At 43.9% G+C, this 26,250-nt stretch overlaps 3 protein-coding genes across 3 annotated transcripts in view; 2 read left to right on the top strand and 1 right to left on the bottom strand.

The window, feature by feature from the left end:
* The window catches only part of LOC126528188 (probable ATP-dependent RNA helicase DHX34), a 37,958-nt gene extending 33,887 nt beyond the window's left edge, over positions 1 to 4,071 (top strand). The window contains exon 18 of the mRNA XM_050176066.2: positions 3,982 to 4,071. Coding sequence (XP_050032023.1) covers positions 3,982 to 3,989 — 8 coding nt within the window. The 3' untranslated portion in view covers positions 3,990 to 4,071. The remainder of the gene's footprint in view (positions 1 to 3,981) is intronic.
* Mtpalpha (monolysocardiolipin acyltransferase Mtpalpha) lies at positions 1,196 to 21,984 on the bottom strand. Its single transcript, XM_050176053.2, has 17 exons — positions 21,876 to 21,984; positions 21,423 to 21,464; positions 21,243 to 21,313; positions 21,051 to 21,184; positions 16,069 to 16,207; positions 14,342 to 14,461; positions 14,143 to 14,245; positions 12,574 to 12,696; positions 12,366 to 12,484; positions 10,431 to 10,597; positions 9,765 to 9,935; positions 8,042 to 8,264; positions 5,358 to 5,567; positions 4,021 to 4,216; positions 2,540 to 2,651; positions 2,327 to 2,417; positions 1,196 to 1,682 (listed from the first exon to the last, which is right to left on the bottom strand). Exons 1-17 carry the CDS (start codon positions 21,931 to 21,933, stop codon positions 1,473 to 1,475), a joined length of 2,289 nt encoding a protein of 762 aa, XP_050032010.1. The 5' UTR covers positions 21,934 to 21,984; the 3' UTR covers positions 1,196 to 1,472.
* Positions 21,985 to 22,191: 207 nt separating this feature from the next.
* Positions 22,192 to 26,250, top strand: part of Mtpbeta (mitochondrial trifunctional protein beta subunit) — a 30,607-nt gene continuing 26,548 nt past the window's right edge. Inside the window, exons 1-2 of the mRNA XM_055069178.2 lie at positions 22,192 to 22,293; positions 25,683 to 25,739. Of these exons, the coding sequence (XP_054925153.1) occupies positions 22,236 to 22,293; positions 25,683 to 25,739 (115 nt within the window). The 5' untranslated portion in view covers positions 22,192 to 22,235. The remainder of the gene's footprint in view (positions 22,294 to 25,682; positions 25,740 to 26,250) is intronic.

Genomic DNA, 26,250 nt, shown 5'->3' with positions numbered 1-26,250 from the left:
ATTCCTGCAGAGACAATACCCGAGGAGCAGAGCCCAATTGGTGAATGCAGATGAGCCAGTTTAAACTGCAGTGCGAGTTGTGTAGCAGCAATATGTTCGATGGCCTTTGGGAACAATCCACAGACCTATCATATCAAATTCTGCACTTCTATGTCAACTCCCACAATGAATTGCAACTCACCGCAGCTGCATAGTAACTGTGGCCATATAAAAGACTTATTGGAAGGGGGATCACAGAAGGATACTCATCTGGGCAAATTGGTTACCTATGTGTAGCCAAAAAAGTGCAAAGCTAACAGAGAGAAGCACTTGCTGGCTGTGTTCTTGTGACGATTCTAGGGTTATGCTTCCTAGCAAGGCAACAGTCCGTTATATTCATCCTAATTACGTGTTATGTGTGGTTATGAATGATTTGCAACTTATAAAGCAAAACATCCAGATGAGATGGAGATTCGAAGTGATGAGCAGTGTCAGCCGAGCAAGGCAAGCCTGGGGCCAAGGTTTCGACAAGGGCTCCACACTGAGGCTGCTATTGCTCGATCACTTTGATGCAGAGTGCGAGTAGAACAAGGGGAACAGAGAAGCTCAATCCTTCGTTAGTCATAACCACAAGAATCAAACAGGCTGTGTAGCCACAAAAGGCATAGGGGAACTTGCCACAGCTAGGAACCGAACAGACATCTTTTGCATTAAGTGTGCAGTGCTTTACCATTAAAGCTACTGCAATGGCTACCCTCCTGTCCACTTTCTTGGGTATGTGCATAAGATTAGCCTTGGACTTGCACTTTATAAGGAACATAGGCTTCTTTCAGCACGATCTGATGGAGGAAAGATAAGACTTTCAATTTCTTTCAATTTGCAATGACAGTTTTGGTTTTGTACGCTGTACCGTACAATTTTTCGGGCGCTGTATATAAAGGGGCTCTCCTTAGTCTGAACTCCGTCTTGTTCTAATAAATTTCCAGTTCCCTTGGAGTTCGAATTAGGTTCTACTGTATTGACCTATGGATCGTCACTAAGGAGGCTTCTTGTGTGAAGTTTTGCGGTGTTCGTTGAATGTGAAACAAAGCTATTCTCTGCCTCTTTATGTTGCAGCGTTACTGTTTTGCTTAACTGTTTAAACTTCGGCTAGCTCTGTTGGCATCCATGGTGTGAAGGCATTGTGCACAGTTTTTGTAGATACACAAACTCCAAAGAAAAAGTAAGCAGCACATCAGACTTTCGTTAACAGTTGATGTGTGTGTTTTTATTGGCCGGGCGCCCCGTATAAAAGGACACAACATGACAGAAGAGAAACAGACATTTTCATAATACACTCTTAACTCAAAACGTCAACATAAAAAGACATGCTTCCCCTACGATTAATATTTACATCCCATGCGGCAGTCCTCTAAGCAAATCACCAAGTACACAATCAAAACTAGCAGTAGCGGCAACCGTCTGACGGCGGTGCTAGGTGATGAGGTGAGCGTCTACTTGTTCCTTGCGTGGAACTTCTTGGCAGTGTCATTGGCGTGGTCCCTTAGAAGTTGACAAGGCTGAAACTCTGGTCCAAATGTTTGCGTGAACTTGTCCATCCACTGGACGAGCCTGTCTGCGCCGTACGTGTCGATGAAGTGGAATGGGCCGCCCAAGAATGGCGGAAAGCCCAGGCCAAACACGGCGCCAATGTCGCCTTCAACCTGTATGGCAGGAAAGAACAGACGGGAGTGTTGTTCAGCCGCACCATGTTTGTTTGATTCACAGGGTTCAAGGTACAAAAGCAACACTGGGGTTAAGTGATGCAGCGTAGTGAAGTGCTCCAGAATAATTTTGAACACCTGAGGTATTTTAATGTGCACATAAATCTAAGTACATCTGCATTTCGCCCCCACTGAAGCGAGGTCCTACAGCAAAGGCCAGACGCTAGGGCCCCTTACATCGACACTACATTTCTAGATGCCCCCACTGACCTGCTTTCGCAGGTTAGCATTTGAACCACCAAGTTTGTACTAGATAGCCTTGAAGGGAGTCTGTTGTATGCTCATCATAATGGAAGACGTTGCGAGCAGACAAAGCAACATACAGAAGATAAACGGCAACAGCAGCTAGGCAATGAGATGTGTCTTTCTTCATGTTGTTTTGTCTGCACTCAACACATCCCATTAAATTATCACTAACTAGTCCTGTGCAATGTTGTACAAGAATGCTATATTGCATGCTCATTAAAGGTATCTGTGCATAAAGTTTGAATTCTGGCATCTGAGCTTTGAAATTTCAGCAGCAGGTGGCATAACTACACTGTAGCTTCAATATTTTACCATGGTTGCCAAACACACTGACTTACTGGATTGGCTAGAACACCTTCCTGCAGGCAGAGGACGGCTTCGTTGATGAACCGACTTGCTAGCCGAAACTGGAGCTCCTCCACTGTGTTGCTGCAGCAGAAAGGCAAAGATTCGTAAATCAGTGCTAGCACTAGCTTGTAAAATGAAAAATGGAGAGATGCCGCAAATCTACAGGGAGTGTAGAGATAACGGGCACAGCAGCATGTTCTTACTCGAGCTTCTTTGGCAGGGAGTACTTCTTGAGCATGCTTTCTGCCTCAGCGTTGATAGGCCGATCCTTGACACCAGGCTTGTAGACGTAGCAGCCCTTGCCCGACTTGCGTCCTGCAGGGCAGCAGCAGCAACCAGTTAAAATACGAAACTGAGGCTACAGTTCGGTAAACCCCTTGTGGTCTAGATTTCAAACACTTGTGTTTCATGTTATTTGTTATGAAATCATCTGCAGTATAACTGCAATGATACCTTCCAGGCTACATTTCCCTATAAACAAAGAACTATTGTGGGCAATAAATACGAACAAGTTAATGCTAACTAGAATGTGTTCCTTCATTCCTGCTTTTACCAATATGTTTAATAGAAGCATGATTTCGGCTTGTACACTTAGTGTGAGGTTTGTACCATCTTTGGTAACCAGATAAATAGCAGTGCGAGAGTGTGTCCTTGATTTATTATTTGTTTGTGAGTGTACATCAGCAGGCACACGTTTAGCTGTTTAGTTCTATGCAAGAAGTTTGGCATGCCCAATGCACAGGCGAGCTATTCTCTCAATAGGATGGCTGTGCTTTATCGAGGCCTCGATGTTGAACTAAACTGCAGACAATACAACACAAGGCACAAGGCCCATAAGTATGGGTAAAAAAAAAAGAAGTGGCACACAATGTAAAGCACAATGTCCAATAGTCGCCAGCATAAGCCATTAAAGCATAAACCCCATGAGAGCGATTTTGTGTGCGATGGCGATGAGCGATAAAACGGGCCGCCGCGCAAACAGATTGCTCGTTTATGTCGCTCGGTTCTGGAAATCTAGAATTTGTCACTCGTCACCCGGAAGTGCTACGAACCACTGGCCAATGGTGCGAAGCCAGAACTAGATGTACATCAGTCTACTACTACAGATTGTCACATGGAACAAGCAAATGACTAAATTTTGATACGTGCAAGGATAAGAACCTACTGCAAGACCTTCAGAAACATATTATGCTGCTCTTTACAGTAAAACACATCAACTTAAATTAATGAAGCACACGTCACACCAGTTTCGGCATGTAATTATTGCCCTAATACTGGCAACACTGAGGAGACGTCGCTAAAAGTCATTGCTTGTGTGAAGTACGAACTGTAAGCGACAAGCGAATTCGACAGCCGTCGCTTCACTTGTCACCATCACACACAAGATCACTTGCATGGGGTTTATACTTAATGTTAGAGCTGCAGCTCTTCGAAAACCCATTCATGGCATGCAACCAGTGAGTTGAACCACACTTGAACCTTCCGCAGAAACTAGTGCCAGAGTTCTCTCTAAAAATAAATTATTTTTAGAAAAGTCTGTGCTGATGTGACTGTTTCGAACACAGTCCCCAACAAAATGGTTCCTCCTGTGCACCTTTGCCAGCCGTACTCCTCACACCCTCAATCTCCTCCCATCCCTCCACAGATGGATGAAAAAGCACTGGACACACTCTCGGAGACTAACCCAGGAATCCCGCTGCAACCATGTCCTTTAGGATCTGCGGGTTGCCGCCTTGGAATCGGGTGCCAAACTCTTTGCTCAGGTACTCGGCAATGTGCTCGGCCACGTCGATGCCCACTTCGTCGACCAGCGTAGCCGCACCAACGGGGAAGCCAAACTTCTTGGTCACAGAGTCCAGCTCCTTGACCGTGACTCCCTCCTGCGTGTGTTTCACACAAACATGCACTTCTGAAGAGCGAGGTGAAGTGCCAGAGAAGTCAAACAGAACTGTTTGAATGGATGTATTTGCAAGGTCTACCACCAACTTACTTCTGTGCTGTCGCCATTGCGGCACCGATGACAGTAAATAGTTGAACCTAGTTATAATAAAGTTGCATCGAACTCCAAAATATCGTTGTTAGGTAGTTATATAGTAGACCTCGGTTAAGTCGATCCACACCGGAAGTCCTGGGCGGCGCCCATGCATTTTTAAGGTGCCAAACCTTCATTATTTCAATCCTGAAATTGGCCAGTCAGCACGCATGCATCTGACCTCTACAGTGACCCCAATAGTGAACCCGATAGTGGCAGCATTTGTCTCGGCAGAGCTTAGGGGTCAGTGAATGTGTTACGGACATCTTTGGCCTGCCCTATCAAGATCTTCAAGCAATAACCGTAGCCCACAATGTCCAATTACAGTATTTAGCCGATTCTAATGTGCATCGTTATTTTTTTTTCTGGAATATTGCTATGAAAATTGCCCTGTGCGGTGCAATCAATACAAAACCAAAACCACCTTTACGGCGTTTGTACGCTTTACCGCATAACACAGCTGTATTGCGGCAAAGCTGACTAAGTGCAGAGTGTGATGTATGTGATGGGCCAGCAAAGGTTCTCCTGTCAGCTTTGACGACATGTAGGCAGCTAGGTTGGTATGTAACTATGTAATCAATGTGACGATGTGTGGCTTGCTGCAAGCCAAAATGCACTTGCGCATCTAGATGAGCCATTTCAATTGGTCTTGCCGAGTATTTCACATATCTTGAGCTGCTGAGCAGATAAATATTCACTTCACTGCAATTGATAAATGTGCCATTTCAATCGGTCTTGCCGAATATTTCACATATCTTGAGCTGCTGAGCAAACAAATATTCGCTTCACTGTAACTAATACTACCTGGGACCTCGCCTTTTTTGGTTTCATTATAGCAGTAGAACACTGAAAAATAAAAAGCATGGCCAACCAAATTTTAGACTTACTTCATAATATATCCGTGTTCGTTATAGAGTTTTGACCGTACATGCAGCTGTCCATTTTTTTGACACCGGAAAGTGGTGAACGGTTCACAACAGTGTTCCCACCTGCAGAAGCCTGATGGCTTCAGCCAACATTGCCGCCAGGATACGCGTCGTGTAGAAGCCCGGTGCATCCTTGACTGTGATCACCACCTTGCCCTGTTTGAGCCCCACGGCGACGGCAGTCGCTGCAGTGTCCTGCGACGTCTTCTCGTGGGTGATGACCTCCAGGAGCTGCATCTTGTCGACGGGGGAGAAGTAGTGCATGCCCACCACCTGGACGACGTTGAAACCAAACGGTGAATGGCAGCGATGCAAGCTGGCATGCTTTTCTGCGTGACTCGTTTTCACCAGATCCTGTTCCAATTTGCTAAACATCTGCACACCAGCACTAGAAGCTTCTTGCGATAAACATTTCGTATTTACAAAAGTGAAATAAAAGCAGCCAATCGAACGGTGGCTGCGTATAAAAACAAACCGCAATTTACTAAGCTGCAATCTGTTAAAGAATCCCTGAGATGGTTCAGACAAATTTTGTAGACACGTGGGGTACAGCTACAGTAAATTATTCGCACAATTTGCGTGAAGCGTCTCACATTAAGAGGGCTACAGACTATTGCAAGTTACCCTCCTCCGTAGCCATGCATTTTCTCCTCAACTCGTTCGCCGAGTGATTGGAGCTAAGCTTCGCCTGCTATGGCTCCGCGTCATGATGGGAGGTCGTGTCGTCTACTTCCGGTTGTCTTGGAGCCAGTGCGCGAAGCCTCTTCAACCCCTCCGCCAGCCACTTGGCAGTCAATCCCAAGCGAAAGCTATTGAAGCAGCATGCGTTGCGAGCATTCAACACCGAGCAGGTCCAATATTCTGGTAACCACAGGCAAGCTGCATTTCGACAGATGGGTGGAGGCGCAAACTAAAGCCCCTCCATACTACTATTGCTGTGATGAAGGCACTTTAGCATAAACGTATGTGAGCAGCCTGCACAGTCCAGCCACCTGATGGCATAGAGCTCAACAGCCAAACAAAGAGCCAATATCGGTCTAACCAAGTGTAAAACACTTTAAGCATTTAGAGAAACAATGTGTTATGCTGCTGCCAAAAATTTACAACAGCAACAAAGTAGAACACACTTCGTTCCTGCTATATTAGTTCTGTGTTTGGTTGAGCTCTGTACCACCAAGTGGCTGCACTGTGCAGACCGTTCAGGTTTGCACCTCCGTTCATGCCATGAAACACCCAGTCTGGTTGCACTTGCGTTTACCTGAATACTGGATACGTGAAACATTATTGTGGTAGTAATCCTCTGGCGTAAAGTGACGGCCGCAAATGTGCAAATCCTGGCTCCGATCAGATAGCGACAGTCCGATGCGCTGCAGCCACTCCGCTCGTCTGCTGCCTTGCAGAGGGACGTGATGTCGCAGCTTGACATATTGCCAGTCGCTATGTTTGCAGCCCACAACGTAACAACGGTGAACCATGGTGCTCACGGAAAGAAAGATCGAGACCCAACACTGACCGCGGAGCTCTCGTCAACACGGAGCACATTGTAACACAAGCAGACGACACTTGCTGTGTGCCGGAACTCTTGAGCGTAGTGATAAATTATCCTTGTGCATTCTCTTTCTGTTACTTTCTGTTTTACAGAAATAAATTAACTAACATTCCAACTATTAAGAACAACATTTGTTCGCCATAAAGTTAGAAAAATTAATGTGGACGCTCCCTGGGCAGCCAATCGGATAGCTCACCCTGCTGGCGTCATATGCTCACTTTGTGTCGCCTAGTCAGGGGCGGCTGAAAACTCAGCCAAGTGGCATGCTGCGATCGGTAGCGATGTATATTTTTAAAACCTTGTAATGCACGCATTAGGCTTAGATGCGTCAACTAATTATTAGAAGGACCTGCCCTAACGACTTAGTACATTTGTCCAAAATCGTCAAAACCGTTTCAGGGTCCCTTTAAGAGCAGCATGTGAGCGTGTAACCCACAGTACCATCGAGGCAGTCCCTTCTGATTGTCATACAATACAGCCATAGGTGAAGTCGCACGTGTGAGCTGCAGCTGCAAAAACCAATACGCTAATTTTCAAATTGCACTCAGCTTTGATAAGCTCATGACTTGCGACTTTCACATCTGCTTATTGTATCACAGGTCAACAACACATCAGTATAGGTTGGTGGTGATGCAGCTCTGCCATCTGAAAAATGCAATTGACAATCAAGATGGAGGCTACGACGTGTTTCCAGTGCAGTTTCTTTTTTTCTAAACAATACAATGGTGGCAGGCACACATGTACGCTGTGGCATTATGTTACGCAATTTAAGTGAGCAGAAAGTGCATTTGAGCACTTCTGGGACTCTGTTAGCATTAGATGGGTAGATAATATGGGGACTAAGGTTCTGTCAGCCTTTTTTTAAAGCAGGATTGCAGTTTAGTGATGTTTCATTGTCGCGAGATATGAAATGCATTCAGTCCTACAGGCATTCGCCATGGATGCGAGAATATTTTGTTCCCATGAGAATTTCATTGTCTCGCGCTTTCGTTATCATGCTGCTGCTAGCTTACATACTCATAACCAAAGTGACAAACAGCACACTGCAATATGCACTGTAATGTCTCGCTTGTGCGACTCAGCTATAGTGCATTAATGCTTTATTTATAACAATGTAGTACAAATACAGCTAGAATTCCATTCACTCACACTGTAGCATAATGTAAACACCATCATTGAAGCTCAAGTAAGGGCTCACCTTTTCAGGTCTTTTGCTAGCCTGGGCAATCTTGGAAATGGGCAGTGCAGAGGTGTTGGATGCAAAGATGCAGTGCGCTGGAATGACCTGCTCCACTTCCTTCAGCACAGCGTGCTTGACGGCGAGGTCCTCGAACACTGCTTCAATGACAATGTCGGTTGACTTGAAGTGTTCGTAGTTGAGCGTGGGCTCAAGCGCTGACATGTAGAGATCCCGCTCGTAGCTGAAAGGCACAGAAAAAGGACAACTTAAGATTTAGAGGATAAGAACACTCACATAAAGAACTGACAGGAATGGATATTCCAAGTTAAGAACTTACCGCATTTACCCAATGCTAAAGCACCTCCGAATTTAACGTACACCACATTTTCGTTAAGGTAAGAAAATAAAAGTGCACCTGAATGTAATACCGGTGCCATACGGCCACTTTCAATCCCGATTGAGCCCAATCTGGATCGTCAAAATTCTCGACTGCGATTGGCTCCTCCTGTAGCTTGAGCAAAGGAGCCAATTGCGATCGAAAAAGCACCGTGTCGCACCTGTATAAGATGCTGCTGGTTCTCATAATGGAAAAAGATAACGTGCCCCCACATTCGCAACCAGAAAAAATGATATCTGTAAAATTTACCTTCACAGATGGGAATTTTTTTAATGAGCTTTCATAACGAAGCGGCATCTCGTCGTTGCCATTAGCGAGTAATTGGCCGTGGATATTAAGTGCACAGGGGAGGTCTTCTCAAGCGATCATTTTAGATACTGCTATCACTTTCGCAAGACTCTGCATCGGACTTGTCGAACTGTGTGGCCGACAACGTACCCATTACAGCGCCAGAAATGCTGGTCGCCGGTTATGACGGCGCATACGGTGCTGAGTTGCATGAAATCTCACAAAAGTGATAGTAACTCTGAAAGTTATTGGCCGAGAATACTGCCCTGGATCGTAGTCCAGCACAAAATGAACCAACAGCAACCTTCTGAGAAACATGCTGTCGCCATTTTCATGATGGCGACGACGTTGCGCCTCGACGGCTCTGGCAGTAGACTGTTGCCAATGCCATGAACATGGTTTTGGTTTCGTATCTGATTGTAATGCACAGGCAATTTTCACCGCCATTTTCTCGGAAAAAGGTTGCACACTGGATTCAGGTAAATGTGGCACTTTAAAGGAAGGAAATACTTCTGACTCGTTCAAGCATACCACCCACCCTCCCTTTAGCAGGTAGAGCTGGACCACTCCACCACAACTATGCTCAACATTATGGCCAGTGCTGGTGGCCCACATAGAGTACATTAACAGGTCTAGTCAAGTGGACTCAGCACCACAACCGAGGACTTGTGTCTTAGGAACTCATCACATTCCAACGAAGGCTAGAGCTCGTGTCAGCTAATCAGTAACAAGAGTTGGTTGTGTCTTAGATAGAAGGGGGGGGGGGGGGGGGGGGGCGAGCTTGCCCATTGTGTGCTGCTAATCCTTGTGCAAAGCTTCCATCTAAATGGCACTAAGCAGAGGTCAATCAGCGGCAGACGACAGTGGAGTGCTTCTTCTGGTGCTTTGTTTTGGTTGGTTGACGCAACCACTTTTGCTGACACTACATAGAGTTGCCGAGACGTTGTACAGATCGACTTTGACAGCAACAACTCGTAGTAGGAGGCGTTCAAGAACAAGGCTTCTCCATTCCTCCAGCTGATTCAGTCTGAAACCGGCCGCATGCCAAAGGCTTACGTGGAGAAGCGCTTCTTCTTGACGCCTTCGTCCAGGCCCTTGCGGACTTGCTGCTCGCCACGTGTCAGTCCTTTCTGCGCGGTGTCCTTGAGCACCACACTCCAGCCTTTATCCACAGAGACTTGCGCAATTCCAGCACCCATGAGGCCAGCTCCGAGAATGCCCACCCTCCTGCAAAAAGGGAATGTAGTTAGTTGTGCATCTTTGCTGGACAGACTTTTGAATTTTATCATGTGAAGTAGCAACCATTAGTGAATGACCACTTTGCGAAACCATGTTTGAAACTGCAAAAAATACTTGCGATTTTGGCTTGTACACTTTCCTGTCACAATCAAAAAGAAAAAAAGAAGTTTTGAAACCATATTCACTTGGCCTTGAGTGCACAATGTCACTGACCGATTCTTGTAAGTCAGCTTTGTGTGTGCACCATTCGTTAGAACAGTCACCGGATCAATTATTCTGAACCCTTTCAGCCATGGAGGTGTCACGTGATGACATTACAGAAAACGTCCTACACAATTTATGAAGCGAAGCAAATAGAAAAGGTTAAGCTGGGCATTCTGTGAACATGCGTGATTGTGGTCAGAAGGACTCGCATTTTGATGAACAGTTCGAAGCAAGGTTAACTTAACGGATGTTGATGGGACAGCAACAGAGAACACTCACTTGACTTCATTCTGTGGCTGTCCAAAGCGGTTCTTCTTGCAGGTAACTTGGCCGAAGTACAACCCCATGAGCCCCTTGGATTGTGGTGTGACACACAGTTCGCCAAAGCCCGAGTGTTCAGCTTCGTAGCCAAACTTGGGGCCCTTCACGACACCAGTCTTGACAACCTGTGCAAAAACAGATGCAAAGGTCGTTGTTGTTAGGCCCCTCATGCGAAAGTGCATGGCTTGTGGTGTCGCCAAATGGTGTAACAAGTGTTGACCACATTATTTAAGACAGTACAGCCTGCCACCATGCAGCAGCTGTCGACAGTAGTGGTGTTTAAGAAAGCACCGCTAGGTCTGCGGTTGACAACTGCCAGAAGACAGCCTGTAGAACCTGCAGAACCCCGAGAACCAGCAGCAAATGGTCTGCAACTTTGCAACAACGCTAGCCATACCTTTGCACATTAGTGTACCTGCCAACTCTCCCGAATTTGTCGTAAAGCTTAAGAATTGTTCTACAATTTTACTAATGTTGCGTCAAGTTTTACAAAAGAATAGATTCTGTTCATGAAAATGTTTGAAAGGAAAAAAAAAATGCACACAAGAAATTGTGATAGCACCTGCACAAGCCTTTATAGCAATGCAAGATGTTAAACAGAGAGCTACTAGTTTAAAGCAAGTTTATTCAGACAACTTCCTGAAGCATGCTAAATTGGCAAAAGTAATGTTTTTGAAAAAGTCACTGTGTTCTAAAAACGCTGTATTGCTTCTAAGACGACCTAGCTTGTTGCTCTTTATGTGTTGTGCCTAAGTGTAAATAATTGTAAATAAAGTGTGTGCTGCTCCTTTACCCCCCCCCCCTCTCATTTTGTCATGTCTGACAATTTTTATGAATTTCAAAGTTCACAGGTTGCAGGTATGCATCATGCCCAACTCTGGTGGCTGCACCATGCTAGGCCCTTCAGTTTTTCTTCAAAGAGACGCTAAATGGGCATACACAGTTACAATCAGTAGCTTACTCGTTTAGAAGTCTACCAGTATATAGTAAAACCTTGTTAACCGAGAAAATCGGATAACACGAACTCGTCCTTTGGGCCCGGCAGGCGTATGCATTATTTAATGCAATGAAACTCTTGTTAATTCAGCCATATTTGGCCACACATCGGTTCATTCGGAGCTCGGCAAATGCCGCAAATGTGAGACTAAAAAGAGCAAAAACGGCATGAGCGCTCACCAAAATGAAGCAGCGGAGTTCGCATTGCCATAGTCATCAGTGGAAATAATATGCGGATGACAGCTATGCCAGAACACTTCGTGCCTATATTTGCGTATAAAGCCTTTATTCTTGCGTTTACCGCTGCACATAGCACCACATTGGCCGCATGCCTTCATGAATTACATCGATAGCGGCCGCAGTTTTGTCTGCAGTGGTTGCGGCAAACAGTAATTTAGTTTTGACTTCTTGTGTACATCTGCCACGTGCCTTACAAACTGTGTAATTGCCATCCGTAATGGTGTCTATAGTGACCGCGGTTTCGTACGCAGTTGCAGCAAATGGGAGTTTCGTTTTTACTCTGCGCAAAGCTGTTGAGAATGAAGAGCACTGTTTACATCGTGATGGGCGGGGACCTGACACTGGCGAAAAAATTGGGATGTGCATGCGGTAGTGAAAAGCATGTCTCAGATAGAGACGTGAGTCGCGGCCGCACTGTGAAGGAAGCTGCGAGGCCTTCGCAGTTGCAAGTGCTAATCAGTCAAAAAATGGCGAGAATTGCAGCTTCCGCACTGCTTTTCTGCAAAATACGAACAGGAATTACTGATTCATTCAGTAAACAAAAGCGTCTTGACGTAGTAAGCATTGTTTTCTTGATACCCTCGATAATTCTACATTCGGCAAATTCTGACATTTTTTCGGTCTATGTGAAACCAGTGGAAACAAGCTGGACAGTACCTCAAGAATCTTCAGCGGTGCTGGGTACAATCCTTGTGTCATCTTCATCACCTGGCCCTTTGCCTTGTCAAATACCATGTTCCGTACCAGTTCATACTGGAGTGCTTTGTTCATTAAACCTATTGTAGCAAGATTCACAAACAAGGAAATTGGTCAGACACAATAGTGTAGACAAAGAAAGACAAGGCAACAGAATTCTTCAACTTACGCTCCATCAGCGGACGTGTTCGGTTTGGCTTCAGTGATCCATCGGCGAGGCCCTTGGCAGCCTGAATCGCAACCTCTTCGAGGTACTCGACCATTCGTTCATCTATGGGTTTTATTCCAGGACCTGTGAAAAAGAATGCAGTCAATTTTTAATGACAGAGCCCCCGCAAAGAAACAGTAATGAATTATTGTGAACTAATTAACAATGTTTCATTTAAATATAGGATTCAGGCAAACTATCTGACTGAAGAACAGTATCATCAGTTCACAAAGACATTGATGGCAAATTATGTCTTTTCGTGGACCACTGTGTCCTATATTCCCCAATCAAAGGCTTGAATGAAATCACCGCACTACAACAGGATCTTGATTCCATCGCAGTATGGTGCGAGAAATGGTACATGCCGCTTAACCTTACTAAATGCAAAGCTCTGTCATTCACCCGCAACCACAGCTTAACCAGTCACACCTACACAATAAATTCAGCTCCTATCAATCATGCCCCGTCTTACAAATATCTCGGCGTTCACGTGACATCGACACTATCATGGGCAACTCATATTGACACCATCTGTTCTAATGCTTCACGCACCCTTGGATATATAAAACGCAACCTGAAAGCCGCATCACCAGAAATAAAAAAGCAAGCATATCTAACATTCGTACATCCGCAGTTAGAATATGCGTCATCTATCTGGCATCCTTCCCAATCATATCTAACCTATGACATAGAAGCAATACAATATCGCGCTGCTCGGTTTATAACTTCCAATTACTCTCGTGATACCAGCATAACCGCACTAAAACGTACACTTGAACTACCATCACTTGCTTCCCGCCGGATCATCTCTCATCTCTGCTTGCTTCACACCTTTTATTACCATCTACACTCCAGGCATTCCCTGTTAAATGCACCCTTACGTACATCCTCTCACTTAAGCCACAGTCGTCTCATAGCAAACATTAACACCCGATCATCTGCCATGAACACTTCATTCTTCCCCGACGCTATAACCCATTGGAACCATCTCCCAGAAGATATCGTGTCATGCACTGACCATAAAACCTTCAGCGAAATGTTAAATAACCACACTGCTTAATTACCGATCCCACTTACCCTTACTCTAACACGATGTTTCTTTTTTTTTCGCAATTGTTCCTGGCGTGTATTTGTTTATTCTTGTTTCTTTACTGTTCTGTAGATTTCTTGTAACATTGTTACAAGGATTAAAGCCCTCCCTTATGTAATGCCTCTGGGCCTTTAAGGTGAAAAAATAAATGAAATTATGTTAGTCATTCAACTGTGCTTGTCACCGCATGCTACCACTTGAAAAGATTTATTCTAAGAACAACTCCATTTCCTTTTCCTGACATCTGGAAGCAGCTGCAAATTATAATTTTTATTGGCCTGAGCATGCCTCAACAAATCCAATGACACTGTTGGGTGACCATTGGAAGTACATGTGTGAAGTTGATTATACGCACGTATGCTGTTCTACTGATTAAGCCATTCGTAACTATGCGCTAGTCTAACAGATCATTTATCGCACGGCTTGCTACAATGCCATACCCAAAGGCTCCACTGTTTGATCAACAAGCCCAATCTTTTTGGCACGATCCGCACGGACATTTCGGCCAGTAAGCATCATGTCCAACGCTGTTGGAAGCTGGACCTGAAAAAATGGTGGCGTACGAAACACAATCACAAAACTATTGCAACGCAAAGACACCAAGAAACTGCAACGGCATGGCAACAACTTCACACTCACAAGTTTTGGAAGACGCTGAGTCCCGCCAGCTCCGGGCAGAATTCCAAGCATTACCTCTGGAAGACCGAGGACTGTTTTCCGGTCCTTGACTGCTATCCGGTACTGGCAAGCCATCGCAACCTGGAATGTTTCGGTTCAGATGAGAGGTTTTTTTCAAATAAAGCTAGAAATAATAATGCACCTACGTTGCAAAGGTGCCAAATGCTGCGAACTCACACAATCATTGCATTAAAAGCCGTGAAGTTTTCACATAAAAAAGGCACTGGCAGGGAAGTACAGGGTAAAATGTTAATGAAGTTTAAAACGCTTTTCACACTGTCATTCACTCCAGCAAATGTTGATGCCAAACTTGCAAAGTACAGATTACTGCTTATATGCTTTTTCTGTCAGAATTTACTCATGGGAGACACATCGCCAACTGGCCACAGATTGCGACACATCACACAAATGACTTGTGAACAGTTAGCCAATACTCTTTGTGTGAAATTCATGTATTATGCACAACACATTGTCAGTTATAAATAGCATATGTTCGTTGTCTGATTACAGAACAGAGTGAAAGACTGGTGGGGAGCTGTAGTTGGCTGCTAGTGAGTATAGAGTGAACACAAATGTGCAGCACACAGCGCCCTCTAGGGAACCAGGAGCGAAAGATGTGCGGAGCCGGTCAGGCCATCTAGATAAGAACCCAGTACAAGACAGCTGCTTGTCGAATGGAGCGTGAACTGAAAAACCTGTGCAACATCACCCTCTACAGACCCCTGTTAATTCTGCACATTGGATCTTTAGTTTTAGCAAATGGTCTCCTCAGCATTATCGAAAGGTGCTAGCAAGAATGATGGCATATTTGGAGCTCTTCGGTCAGTTTCAGTGCAACCACAAATGTATAAGTCGTGCCTGAATTATGAAAGATACTTTGGATACAGGAAGAAAAGCAACTACTTCACGTGCAGTGTACTTGGAAAGCATCTCAGCCGTTTCAGAAACCCGCCCTGACTTTAAGACAACAAAACGAAACAACCAGCAACAGGACTGCATACTGGTGTCACCAGGAGCCAGCCAAACGTGCATGTCAGCTTATTTTTCTTGCATCCTCCTCGTGTTATTGATTTGCAGTACAAGTCTGAATTACTATCTGATGTCTAACACTCCAGTTAAGACACTTTTATCCATAGTCATTCAAAAGGGAACAGTGGAGTGCATGTTTTTTGTACAACCTAGCGAAAAGCAGACTGTGAAGCTGTACAATCTCTGGTGTGTCACAAACACCACTCATGAATTATTACAGTTGGTTGTACGTGTTCATGCTCTTTGGTTTTAGCTAAGTTACAGAAAAACCATGCACTCCGCTGTTCCCTTTTGAATGACTATGGATAAAAGTGTCTTAACTTTTGTCACTGTTTGTGGTTCTGAGCTCTTCTCTTGGCATGTACAATTGCAAACAGTGTCTGAAGTCTGTACATAATCGGCATCGTTTTAATGTAACGCGCTTGCGTCTCGTGTGGAATTCAAGTTTAAACCGTGATGGAAACATTCCTTTCCCTCATTTTCAGCCTATGGCAGTTTCAGTCACAGACTTGTACCACCACAATCTAAGACTACTCTGTGAAGAGACAGACATGACGCGCAACATCCTTATAAATATAAGCTGTGTAATCTCGCAGGAGTGTTTTCTAGTTTTCTGCAAAACAGGTATGATGACCATGTGCAAGACCTGACTTATTCACCTCCAGGCCACCTCCAAGGCACGAACCCATGATGGCTGCAACAATAGGCTTGCGGCTCTCTTCCAGTTTCTGGACCAATTCCTGGGCCTCACGGGAAAGACGAGCGCCTTCTGCTGCCGACTTGCATTTGTCCAGCATCCTGTTGGTTGGGGTATCATAAATAACTCCCTTTTTCTTAAAACTGATGGCCACTTTGTGACTCAGTCACGAGAAAAAAAAAATTTGAGTGTGGCTACAAAAGCACTAGCACAGCAACTCATGTTATTGAGAATATTTTTTTTTCCTGCATCTAGCCAGGCCTGCATAGTCTCAATGAAATAGAATTGAACATTGTTATAATGACATAAATATGATGAAAAGTAGGAATATAAGTTTAATCTCATTAATTCGAACTTTCGGTTTATTCGAACTGACTGTGTCCCTCAAAGCTATGTGTATTCCAACAGGCAAACACGCCCGGTAATTCGAATGCGCAAGCAATTGCGGCAGTTAATTCGAACATACTGCGCTTCGACAATGCTTTCAGCAGCGCGCCAAATCACGCGGTGGCGCCTCCGACTAGCATTGCTCTCACCCCGCCACAGAGGAAAAGCTTAGGAGCGACTTCTCAAAGCCGCGTGCGAAGAAAAAAAAAAGAACCGTGGCGGAAATTTGTGCGCAGGCACGCATCACAGATTACTTCTGTTCGTGACGGGTTTGTGACTTCTGTTAGTGTCGCAGCACCGCCACGTACCCCGAAGAGTAAACTTATAAGAACTTCAGAAATTTCGGATGCAAAGAACCTTCACTGTCCGACTTTCCAGACTTTTTGCCATGACCGCAGGTCCGAAAGAGCATTAATCAAAGCCACCACCACCGCCATTTCGCTTATCACGCTGCCTCTAGGCGGCGCTCTTGCACGCAGATATCAACGCAAAAGTAAAGGAGTAAATACATAGGTATGCATGCATATAGTACCATTCAAGGCTAGGTGGCGCGCGCCGCCGCCGCCCGATTCAAAGGGTTGAGCCTCAATCAATCATCCATCCATCCATCGGCTGGCAGCTGTATCCACACCACACCAACGCTAGGCCTAGCTACTTCGACGTTCGCCATCAACCTCTTGATGTTCGGTGCCGTGTTTTTCATTGAAACAATTCGCCGCTATTAGCAATGGCGCCGACTCAGCCTTTGTAATCCTCGCCGATGTCTTCGGAGCGCGGAAGGCACGGCGCGTTGCATAATGCCGGTTTCCGAAAGTCAACTTCGCCCCAATACAGGTGTGTTACGCGGCGAAGCATACGCGAAGTATTGCGGTGAAGCATACCAATAGTTCGAAGGGGCAATTGTCACGGGACATGTGTTTCCTTTTGTTACGCCCGCTTGCACCCGCTCCCTCCTATCACAGTACGAGCACCGATATGCCTAATAACTGCCTGTAATTTGTAAATACGTGTGAATAAATCTTGTGGAAATTCCCACTCATGTGTTAGCTCAGTGCACATGTGCTACTGCAGGTCAGTCCTCCATTCAATTAGCTTCCTTTAATTCGAACTTATTTCAATTCGAACAAATTTTCGGGCCCCTACGAGTTCGAATTATAGAGATTCGACTTATTTAACAACATGACATTTTCGTTCAAAGCCACACAGAAATGCGCACATCTGTTAGCTTGTGTTAATCAAGCAAATCTTGCTTAGCAACAGCAATGGCAAACTTTTTTTCTTTTTCAAACTAAATCTAGCTGGCCATTTCCATACGAACATATTTGCCCAGATAAAGTGCCAGACACCGCTACACAGAGTATTTTTTTCAAGGTTTCACATCTTGCACTGCCTGATAAAACACTAAACACAGCTCAATCATTTCCAGCTATTTCCTGGCTTTGTCTGGAAACATCACAACAGGAGAGTTACAAGCTTCAAGAAAATGCATCCTCATTCACACTGCACACTAGCTCAATTGACAATCCTGCTGAGAAATTCTCTTAAAAAAATGAATTTGCATACAGATTCGCCCTGGCCTGGTATTATTTTGCAAACGTGATCAGTACATGCAGATACATATATAGAGTGGTGTTATGTACCACATCTTTCATACCATAGCCTACGCCTTGGGTATAGCCAGAAACAAATGCGGGCTTAAAATAAGTTTTTATTAGACAGTCCGCAGGAACAAACTTCGAGCGCAAGCAAGTTTGTCAGCTCGTCTATAACCAGTGTGCAGTAAGCAAGCAGAAATTTTACTGCCTGTCAGTAAAAGCTTGCGTCCTTTATTAGATGTCATATGAGAGTCAGTTTTAAGACCCATCAAAATCACTCTTGTCTGGGCTATCTGAACAAAACAAGTCAAGCATGCCGTTCCAAAGCATGCTCCGTTTAAAAAAAATAAAATCATGTAGTAGTCTTCACCTCCCCAAATTTCAACATTTAAACTTGTATAGTCCGCAGTCAGGAAACCACAATAACTGCTGCTACTGATGGCGTGTGTGTGAGCCCACATTAACTCATTTTAAATAAGATCATTTCCTCAAAGGCCAGAATGTGGTCACCCACCAGTCAAAAAAGTGATTCACACAATGTAAGACAATCACTGTTGTGATGGCCAAACACAGATGAGTGGCTATCCTTTCGCAAAAATCTACACAGCCGTGCAAATCTGTAATTCCAGGCTTTTGCACACAAATTGAGTTATGACATGAACAGTGAGAAGCAACTCAGTGACACTAACAAAAAAGTTCATAAAAGCTCATTTCGCCCTGCAAGTGACACGTTGACAGAATTTTCCGGTTTCCACAGCTGTGCACATAACACACTGGAATGAAGTGATCAGTAACACTTTAAAAAAAGAAAAAGAACAGTCCAACATAAAACTATGCTCATAACCCATAATTTCTCTTTATGTTTACTTGCTTTCTCATTACTGATGGTTCTGCACTATCGATCTCTGCAAAATGTTTGCCATCTGCTGTGAGAAAGTTTCGGCACTGCAGAGCTACACTAGCATCTACTTATATCGGAAGGTTCATATGCAAGCAGCTTTGCTGGGGGCGACATTCTGTGACACTGTGTTTTAACGAAAATGTGTGGAACTCTTATTGCAATGTCCAACTCTATTTTGCTTATCCACCAGTGCAAAATCGGTCTGGTTCATAATAATCATAGAAGGATTCTTCCATTTTTTTTTTTTTTCACATGTGTTGTACAACTCCAGAACACTTCTAGTGGGTTATGGCTGACCCCAGTGTCACCATCAAATGCCACTCCATCCTTGTATCAGGGCTGAACAATATAAAAAATGCATGTATATTAAGATACTAAATGTATCAGTAACTGTACCTGATATACACCTAAGAAACTGTATAGGTAACACATAATTCTACTGGATAAGCGACTGCCAAGGCTATCTAAAGCCACACAAAACAGGGGAACCCAGGCGTTTTTTCTGTAGTTTCTCAAGAATTAATTTCGTTTCTATTTATGTTCACACCAATAAACATGCTGAACAGAAAGAAAAGCAAAATTACCTGCTCCCCCTCATCATCATCATCATCATCAGCCTATTTTATGTCCACTGCAGGATGAAGGCCTCTCCCTGTGATCTCCAATTACCCCTGTCCTGCCCAACTGATTCCAACTAGCACCCGCAAATTTCCTAATTTCGACGCACCACCTAGTCTTCTGCCGTCCTCTACTGCACTTCCCTTCTCTTGGTACCCATTCTGTCACCCTAATGGTCCAACGGTTATCTAATTTGATTATCTAACCTGCTCCCCCTATAAAGGAGAAGAAAGGGGGTTAACCGAGGGGCCCGACTTTTATTAGTCATATCATAAGAAGAACACAAACGAATGTGAAGGTTGTGGGATCATTCCCCATTTGCGACAAGTTGTTTTTTCATCCACTTTCATTTCCACTAATTTATTGTTGCTTCATTTCATTAATTAAGCACAAGTAATTTCCCCTATGTTGTCCTTGGTGTCAGTGTTTGTTGGCTTCTTACGATATCACCCTATAAAGGTTATATAATTTGTAATGAGGGTCAATTATGATACTCGTTACAGATTATTATACCCAGAACATTATTTCTTTACAGCCTGCAATTTTAGGCCACCATAGAGGAAACACTTGTCTGCTAAAAAGCTGTTGCTATGTTCCCAACATTGCTGAATAGATCACCTTTATTCTGGTGAAGCAGAGGGGTTGATTTTCAAGAGCAAAAGCATTCACATCCATTTTGCTGGGTTTTGTGTCAGTGATTTAATGCACCACAATGCTGTGTTGCCTGGCAAGTACAAGAGATGGTGCCGCACATATTGTACACAGGGTTTTTGCTTTCATGCCCAGCATGCATGTAATTTTTGAATATTTAGAGTAGGAGAATGGTCTGTGGCAGTTGCTTAACAACAGAATGCAGGTCTCGGCTTAGCACGATGGATGACCTGCTAGCACGGAGTTTTTCACAAGGAAGTACACGATCAGCTGCCACCTTATGCAAATGAAATATGCTGCAGATCACATATCTCATTGGGCCAATATTCTAGAATGCATGCAAACCGGCTTCTCTACACGAATGCATTTGCTATTGTAAGTACCACTGCATCTAACGATGAACTGTTAAGCTTCAGCGCTTAACACAACCTTGATACCTGGCTGAATTTGCTCGCCAAGATTTTGTCTTTTTTTGTGATGAGTAACCTTCAATAAATGTGTGGGCTAGTTCGGGCGTCTACAATAGTTACACATTTATCAGCTTGTATGTTGTATCTGAAACACATTTTTCATGGGTATATAGACCATATATATTGATACAATTTCAAAATATCTTGACCAGCCCTGTTTGGATATGTCCCAGTATAGTCTGCACTACGCTGAAAAATATATCATTCAGCTTGTACAAACCTAACAGCTGTCCTGTTACCTGAATATCCCACCTAGTTTTCATCACCACTACAGCCGTGAAAAATATTTAAGTCTATAGCATTAACGAAGGTGTCGCCTTACAAGATATCTGCGCCAGCGATGAAGCAGCCGGGCTTCGAGGAGATCAGCACGGCGCTGGACACTGAACCGTTGTTCGTGAAGTCTTCCAAGATGGCTTTCACATCCTCCATGACTTCGGCATTCAGTGAATTGACCTAAGCCGGTAGGAATCCCATTAACGACACGCCGCATATAGATATACAACCAGGTTACCTTTGAATTGGGCGAGTCAAATCGTATGACGGCGACGCCATCTTTCACGTCGTACTTAAGGTGCTTCAATTCTGGAAGTTGAAAAAAGAGAAATACGGAAGCATTTCAAAGAAAGGAGGGGCCACGGTGCATCGCTCAAGCGCATTCGCGCAGACAGGTAGGCGACGAGGATCAACTTACGACGCATGCTTGAGAGCGAGAAGGCCCTCACTGAGTTTCCTCCTGCAATAGAAAACGGGTCGTTTCAGCGAGACATGTGCGCGAAGTTCTCGCGCATTCACGAGAACTTTAGTGTGCACGTCCCAAAGCAACGAAATAAATAGTACAAGGAACAATTTGCAACAAGATAACACAACGTCCCAGACAAGTCACGATCCATTATTACCGCATGCGCCGGTCAGCTTATTTTCACGCAACTACTGATCTTTCACTCTACCAACGATTTCAGCGATGACACGGAGATGCGATGTAAAGGAAACGCGACAATCCCGCGAGCGTTCACACGGGCAAGCCCACCAAGATAGGGGTTACTTGAGTGACCCCGATAGTATAAAACCACAGAGCACTGCCTTTCACTCTTGAATGTTACGAACTAGCGAACCAACGTGCTGTCAGTCTTCATCAGGCACTTACGGATCGAGGAAATCAGATGAGGATAATTCCGTAAAAGTCCCAGCGCCCTACAAGCCATGCTTATTTGTCGTACTTCGCCTCCTCGATGACTGCCGAGAGATTGCAAGCCGGCTGGATGGCGCTAAGACCCGATGCGTACCTTATTTACATGACTTGTCGTCTACATTTAAAAATTTATCTATGCCAACTTTTTGCATTAAAGTTTATAAATATATCGCATTAACTTCATGCTTGTTGACTACACACTCTGGTTGTCTCAAAGTAGCGTTCTGGACCCCCGGATGAGTTGGAGAGAGTTAGAGGAAAATGTTTTGGGGCGTCGCCCATGTCACATTTTCTCGGGTTCCGTCCACAGCAATCATGGCGTTCGTGTCGGCTCGTATCGGTGTGTCCTCGACGTTGAAACGCGTCAAATTCTGTGAGTACGACGATTTGGCCGGTATTCTTTTGTTTACGAGCACGCTTGAATTCGAACTTTTGAAGCTTCTTGTTATCCTTCGCTGTCATCCCTTATTTGTACGCTTTTAGTTTTATTTGCAGTTCGTCCTCACCACCCAATGAGAAATAATTTTTCCTTGTTCCCGTATTTCGCGTTTCCCCCAAATGTTGCACCTACTTGGACCGGTTACCTATAATAGGATGCTACTTTTCTGATGCAACGTAATATTGTCGCAACTTAAATTCTTCCTGTCGGCGTTGCGTATTTGCCTTCGTGGTTTGTGTTCTATACGCAAGCTCTTGCGTCGCGCCTACGATTTTGGGATTATTCAGAACTTCAGCACTTATCTAATGCAACATTAATATTGTCGCAACTTCAATGTTCCCTGTCGGCGTTGCATATTTGCCTTCGTGCATTGCGTTCTACACGCAGGATCTTGCGTCGCGCCTACGATTTTGGGATTGTTCAGAAATTCGCTTAATTCAAAATGACCTGTCCTTATCGTATAACCGCGAGGTCTCGCTGATGAAGTAACCTAAACGAGGAAATAAAAAGCCTCTTGTCGACTCGTCACTTTTTACTGATTAATGTGTATTAATTTTTTACTTGAGACCTTTTATGTAACCACTGTGCGTACGCAAGTTTTGAGTTACATTGAATTTATCTTGAAAACGCAGGCAGTCACTAAAGGCGATAAAATTCATGTGGAAAATAGTAGTAAACAGTACTATTTAGCACGCAGTGCGAGATGAAGTTCTTGTAATATATTTGCTCTTAGTAAAGGTCAACACGTCCCCAGCAGTCCCATGCAGTGACTCTTTGTATATTGTACTTTTATTCGCACGAACACCTCGTTTCCCTGTCTTCTGCTAGCAGTATTCAGCGAGACGTGATTTCTTTGCAGCGATACAGGATCAATCGCCCGCCTGTACTATCTGAACCCGGATGTCATAGTGCTGGTGTGTGCGTATTTACTTGTACAAAGTGCAATCCGGCTCAGATAGCGCACGCGTCGCCTCAATGAGACAACCCTATCAGTGCGCTTGCACTTTTAACCTTCGAACGGTGCCGCTACATTCATTACATCTACTCGAGCCTGCTTTGTTATATTTCTTGCTGCACCAGCCACTTTCAGTTACAGAAGCTGCAGCGAACATAGGCGTTCTCTTATTTGCATTTTTGTCGTGCACTACTTAAATTGACGGTGGTGTGTTTAAAAATAAGTACAGTTGCATGCAATGCACATCTTGCCACTGAACTTGCTGTACGACCAGGCTGCGCCCAGCTGGGTAGATGCTTGCATCAACAAGTCGCTGTTTGTTGAATTTTATATCCAAAAGTGCTTTGTAGAAAACTGAACCAGTGTGGGTGTTCTGTCAGGTATGCGTCACTTCATAATGAGGTCACCGCTTTCAGTGATCAGCTTTTGCCCACTTTGCACCATCCCGGACGCGTACTTCACCAACTTATCGGTGTTTTTAAAATCTGCAGTGCAGTCTGGTGACCTCCACTTAAACTGACCCCATTTCCTCTTGCCACCACAGTTGATTCACCACAGTGGCTGAGTGACTGTGGTGTTTTGCTGCTAAGCCCATGGTCATGGGTTCAGTTACAGTAATCCACTGCCTCAGACTATGCTGCCCCTCATATCCAGTGTGTTGCATTGGGACAATAAAGCTCGTAAATAAATTTGAATAGTTAGCTCTTTGTTTACTAACAGTAGTCGTTCTTGTCATTGCTGAACTCGCAGACTAGATGCAAAATTTGTTTCAATGCCAGCAAACTTAACATTTCAGGCATTCAATAAAGTGTCTAGCTTTACCTTACTTGTGCGCTTAACCACTTCATGCTGAACTTACGAAGGGCACAAGAAATTATCTGTTGCTTTCTGAAGTTTAGCATGCTTAATGGAAAGGCACCAGCAGTTCTTGCAAAAGAACAAAATAAGAAAACAAATGTTTTGGATTATTCCGATAAACCAAAGCACCTGGAACATAGACACAAATAACAGACAACGGTTGTTGCAAGGCGGAATGACAGTGCTAAGATATGGTATCATTTATCTGATCATTATGTCTTTTAAATATTGAGAACTTGCTTTGTGGAAAACAAAAGTAAATTGTCGTGGCGAGGATATGTGGTGATTACTGTGCCATCTTATGGTGGTAGAGCCCTTGTAAGGGGGACATTTTTATAACCAAGAATAGATCTGTTGCACAGGAAACAGGGTGACCTTGGAAAGGAAAGTGTAAACTTTATTTTGCTTAGGCGAGCAGCTTGGGTAAGAAGTACAGCCTTACTACAGTGCACTTGTAAGACATAAGCATTGTGCTACCTAGGCCAAAGGAAACTCTTGCGTTTTGTATGGCAGCCATGGTAGAACTATTTTTTTTCCAGCTGTATGTAGTGACGTAGAGTCAGCCATAAAAGTTTACAAGACTTGAGAAAAGACCAAATTCAAAGTTTCAATCTATAGTAGTATTAGGGCCATGCCGTAACAGAGCAGAAACTCGCATTTGTCATGAAACTTGTGTACTGTAAACTTTTGTGGCCAACTGTACATGGCATACAGGGACACACATGGCACTTTTCATAATGTACATCTGATTTTCAGCGCACATTTCTTGAGTGTTTATAGGTGCCTGATTATGTAATCCAGCAGTTCAGTAGGACTTGGGTTATTCTGTGGTGAGCACCGTATAAAGCACTGCTATAGACAAGCTGTAAGACCATGCAGAATTTCCTCCACAACTACAGCTGTAGACTCGACAGAGGTGGGTAGCTGTAGTGCCTGTGACACCTGTCTCATCCTCCTTTGGCTTTTGAGTTGTGATGTATTCACGCCTGCCTGTCACCTTGTGTTTCATGTCGTGTGCATGTCAGGAACACGGCAGTCTGCAGGTGCATTTAAGGATGTTCTTGTGTTAACGTGGTACATTATTTCAGAAAATGTATGCTGGACACCGCTAGGTAGAGTCATTTGTATTGTACTTGGGCGTGCAACATTTTCTGAAAAACGAGAAGGGTGCTAAAGCTTCTTGCTGTCCTTTTTTTTTTTTTGCACGACTAGTTTTACTTGTCTTTGAAGTGTAAAAATATATATATATATATATATATATATTTTCACATTTAACCTGAGTCACATTTTGAAAACACGCTCGGTAGTTTTTAAGCAGGTAAATTAATTGAAAAATGACAAAGGCTATCCTTTGTTATGAACTTGGTGCAAAATAAAGGGAAACTAGTTTTTAGAGGTTCAAATTTATATTTGACAAAAATAAAAACATTGTAGTGCTGATTAGGGACCTTATCTGTGTTGCTGTGAAGGTAGTGAACATCGCTTGTGCGCATTTTTCGCTCTTGTTTAGGTAGCCCAGCTGCCTTGTTTAGTGCCGTCTCGACCAGCCACTATGCTACAGCCCATAGTAAGTGAACGTACAAGTTGCAGCTTGTATTCCATTCTATAACACTGACTGCTATTTGCTTTGTACGTTTCAACATAGCAAATGAAACAGCGTTGTGAAACATCCTATATTGGACGCTTACCATGCAAACCAGAATATAGGTCAAAATATTTTTACCGAAAAAGAGCTAAATTCGTCAGTCATCTTTTATGGTGGTCTTTAGCACATTGGGAGTCATCAGGGGTCAACCTATATTCCAGGCCGACCTATATTCTGGTTTATACGGATTGTTCCTTGTCACAATTTCACTATGAGAAAAACATAAGAAACTTGTCCATGTAAAGGCTTATTTATTTATTTATTTTGTTCCTTTTATTCTTTTCTGCCATAGCTTTGCCCTCTATCTCTCTCTCTTCTTCCTTTCTTTTTTTTTAAACTGTAGTCTGCCTTTTTGTCTGTATGAAAAGCTTTCTAGGCCAGGAAAGTAACCTCAAATGTGCTACTTCTTTTTTCCCACATTGTTGATGCTTTG

Source organism: Dermacentor andersoni, chromosome 9 (genome assembly GCF_023375885.2).
Source record: "Dermacentor andersoni chromosome 9, qqDerAnde1_hic_scaffold, whole genome shotgun sequence".
In the NCBI taxonomy this organism is placed as follows: Eukaryota; Metazoa; Arthropoda; class Arachnida; order Ixodida; family Ixodidae; genus Dermacentor; species Dermacentor andersoni.
The sequence above is the reverse complement of the archived record's forward strand: the minus strand, read 5'-3'. Positions and strand labels throughout refer to the sequence as shown.

Excerpts from the sequence above, each read along its gene's own strand:
- Mtpalpha (XM_050176053.2), bottom strand. The coding sequence starts at position 21,933 with ATGGCTTGTAGGGCGCTGGGACTTTTACGGAATTATCCTCATCTGATT. Across the intron at positions 16,208-21,050 it reads ATCGCTGGCGCAGATATCTT|GATGCTGGACAAATGCAAGT; the intron begins GTAAGGCGACAC and ends CCCAACCAACAG. Across the intron at positions 4,217-5,357 it reads AAGCCATCAGGCTTCTGCAG|GAGGGAGTCACGGTCAAGGA; the intron begins GTGGGAACACTG and ends AAACACACGCAG.